General features: G+C 53.9%; 1 protein-coding gene across 1 annotated transcript in view; it reads left to right on the top strand.

Moving 5' to 3' along the window:
* pex19 (peroxisomal biogenesis factor 19) overlaps window positions 1-3,279 on the top strand; it is a 6,433-nt gene that overhangs the window by 2,466 nt on the left and 688 nt on the right. Inside the window, exons 3-7 of the mRNA XM_020524663.2 lie at window positions 151-316; window positions 424-509; window positions 622-801; window positions 1,566-1,742; window positions 2,931-2,972. Coding sequence (XP_020380252.1) covers window positions 151-316; window positions 424-509; window positions 622-801; window positions 1,566-1,742; window positions 2,931-2,972 — 651 coding nt within the window. The remainder of the gene's footprint in view (window positions 1-150; window positions 317-423; window positions 510-621; window positions 802-1,565; window positions 1,743-2,930; window positions 2,973-3,279) is intronic.

The following is a 3,279-nucleotide window of genomic DNA, read 5'->3' as shown; positions in this document are numbered from 1 at the left end:
GTTTGATGGGGGACAGCATAGAGGGAGCTTTACTCTGTATCTAACCCTGTGCTGTGCCTGTCCTGGGAGTGTTTGATGGCGGGACAGTGTATAGGGAGCTTTCCTCTGGCTGTGATGTGTTGCTGATATTCCCTCCTGGCCTGCCCTCAGGAAGCACTCTTCACTGCCCAGGAACAATTCTTCCATGAGCTGTTTGACAGTGAGTTAGCTGCCAAAGCGACGAAGGAGTTTGATAAGGCCATGCAGGAGCTGGCTGAGCAGGAACCGCAGCTGGTCGAACAATTCCACAAACTGTCTGAGATTGCCGGCAAGGTCGGTGAGTACGCTGTCCCGGACAGAGCTGGCAAGTGCTGGGTTTGGGGTGGCAGTACCGGGGGTTAGGTTGGTAACAGTATTCTGTCTGAATTCTGCTGTCCCTCACAGGCACTGACCCAGCCTCCAATCAGGAGTTCACGTCGTGTTTACAGCAGACACTCTCCGGGCTGGCCAAAAATGCCAGTGGCCTGCAGGTAACATCGTCCCTGATACCCGGCTCTCCCTCATAACGTTCGCTCTCTATCTGTGTCTGTCTCTCTCTCTCTCTCTCTCTGCCTCACTGTCTCTGCCCGTCTCCTGGTACAGGGTGCTGATGCCACTGAAGAGGAGTTGAGCCAGGCGATGGGCAGCCTGGGTGTGGACCTGGGGCTGGCTGAGGGAAGTGCTGAGGCAGAGGGCTCTTTTCTGCCCATCATGCAGACCATCATGCAGAACCTGCTGTCTAAGGACATTCTGTACCCATCGCTGAAGGAGATCACTGTCAAGGTGAGGCACCAGATTGTTCCTCACCGCAGTCCTGCTCTGATAACCCTTCTCCTAGTTTCACATGTTCACAACTTACTGCTTCCCATGCTTCATACGCCTGCTTACCACTCTCTCTCACACTCTACTCACTGTTGTGCACGTTCACTGATTTGCACAGTCATTACTCATTCTCGCACACTCACCACTCTACTTGCTGTCTGCATGATCCCTAGATGCGCAATGGCTTGCTGTATGAAAGGCTGAACTCCTTGCATGCTTAGTACTCACTATCACACGAGCTCACTGTCTCACCCGCACACATGCACTCCTCAATACCTGAAATCCACAATTACTTGCTTGTTCACAGCTCACAGTCTCACAAGCTCACTGCTGCAAACACACAGCCGCACACACACTCACTCCCCACTGCCATGCAAACTGACTGTGCAAGGAGGTTCACATTCGAGGCAATCTCCACTCACTGTCACTCGCATGCTCACTGTTGAGAGCTCACCTCTCAAACTCACGCTTCGCTGTCTCACACGCACAACTACTCGCACTTCCATTATAACTTTACACCCTCGCTGCCCCTCTCGCGCACTCGTGCCCACTTATCATTACACCTGCTGGTGTCCCCCCCCCCAACCACTCTCGCTCTCTCCCACGTGTTTATTGAATGGATGTCCTGTCTGATGATGATTGCTCAGCATCTCGGGGTGGGGGGGTGCCGACAGCATGAGTGCTGCTTGTGGTTAACCCCTTATCCCTCTTCCCTCGTGTTCCAGTACCCGGAGTGGTTATCTGTTCACCGAGACTCCCTGCCCAGGGACGAGCTTCAGAGATACGAGCAACAACATGTCATCATGGATAAGATCTGCCAGCAGTTCGAGGCTGACGGGGACAGCAATCAGGAGGAGCAACAGCGAGCTCGCTTCGAGACCATCCTCGAGCTTATGCAACAGGTAAGGGCCAGGATTGAGGGGCTGGAGAGGTGACCAGGCCGAACTGTGCGGCTTTCTCCAGTGGGGAAGTGGGGGTTGGCCACTCAGCCCATTCAGTCTGTGCCAGCCTTCCGAAGGAGCAAGTCCATGCAATTGACCCTGCCACCCCACCCCCCACCTTGCTCTCGGGCAGCTCATTCCCGTTCCTAAACCCCTCGCTGTGTGAGAAAGCTCCCCTTTTCCTGTCTCTATCACTTCTTTTCCCAGTCTCCTTCAGCCTGTGTCCCTCTCCTTCTCAATCCTTCACCCCCCCCACCCACCATGGGAACAGTTTCCCCCTCTCTCCTCCGTCCAGCGTTCTCACAATGTTGAACACCTCAATCTGATCTCCCATCAGCCTACTTTTCTCCCAGGGAAACAGTGCCAGTTTCTCCAATCCCAACTCCTCACTGATGTTCCTCATCCCTCTGCAGTCTCTCCAATATCTGCACATCCTTCCCAAAGACCGGAGCTCGGAACGGGACACAGTGTTCCAGGCTCCGGCCCAGTGTTACACAAGTTTAATGTAACCACCCTGCTCTTGTTCCCTTAGTCGGTATTAATGATTAGATTAAGCCAGCTCCCTTAAGTGCTGGTCTGCCATTCAGCCCATTGAATTTGCCCCAAAAGAAGTTCCTCCTCAGCTCCATCTGAGATGGCTTGGCCCCTATCCTGAGACTTTCTGGCCTGGATTTAGATTCCATTCCCACCCTCGGAAGTGAATGGGTAGAACATCAGTGCCGCCCCTGCACTGTGGATCGCTGTGTGAATTAGGTTTGTTTGTGGGAACGAATGCTGCTGGGGGAGTGAAAGAGCAGCCTGTGTGGGCCACTTGGATGTGAAACTGCGGTTTCACTAGTTCACTCACATCAAAACCATTGGAGATGTTTTCTCCAGAGGGCAGTGTTGGCATATACCTGCAGTTCACCTCTCCACCCTATCTTTCACCCTGGTCTCCACACCACCCTCACTCACTACCGTTCCCCTCGCTCCCCAACCCTGCTTGCACTCCCCCACGCCCCCCCGCCACCACCGACGACCTCTGCCCCCAACCCCGGCCCCCCCTTCCTGCCCTCTGTATTCCCCCATATTGCCACACGCTTCCATTCGCTGTTATACACATGCGTGCCTGTTATCGTTCTCACTCAGTGTGTCTTTCCCTGCTGTTAGCTCCAGGATCTTGGCGAACCACCAAAAGAGCTGGCAGATATGGTGAGTACAACCCTCCAATTTCCCCACCTTGCTTCGGGCTTCATTTACAGAATTATTCCTTCATCTCCCACTGCCCTCACCATGACCAGGGACCACTTCACATCGACAGTGTAGAGGGAGCTTTACTCTGTATCAAATCCCGTGCAGTCCCTGTCCTGGGAGTGTTTGATGGGGGGACAATGTAGAGGGAGCTTTACTCTGTATCTAACCCCGTGCTGTCCCTGTCCCTGTCCCTGGGAGTGTTTGATGGGGGGACAGTATAGAGGGAGCTTTACTCTGTATCTAACCCTGTGCTGTCCCTGTCCCT

This window comes from Rhincodon typus, chromosome 48 (genome assembly GCF_021869965.1).
Source record: "Rhincodon typus isolate 14 chromosome 48, sRhiTyp1.1, whole genome shotgun sequence".
NCBI classification, from domain to species: domain Eukaryota; kingdom Metazoa; phylum Chordata; class Chondrichthyes; order Orectolobiformes; family Rhincodontidae; genus Rhincodon; species Rhincodon typus.
The sequence above is the reverse complement of the archived record's forward strand: the minus strand, read 5'-3'. Positions and strand labels throughout refer to the sequence as shown.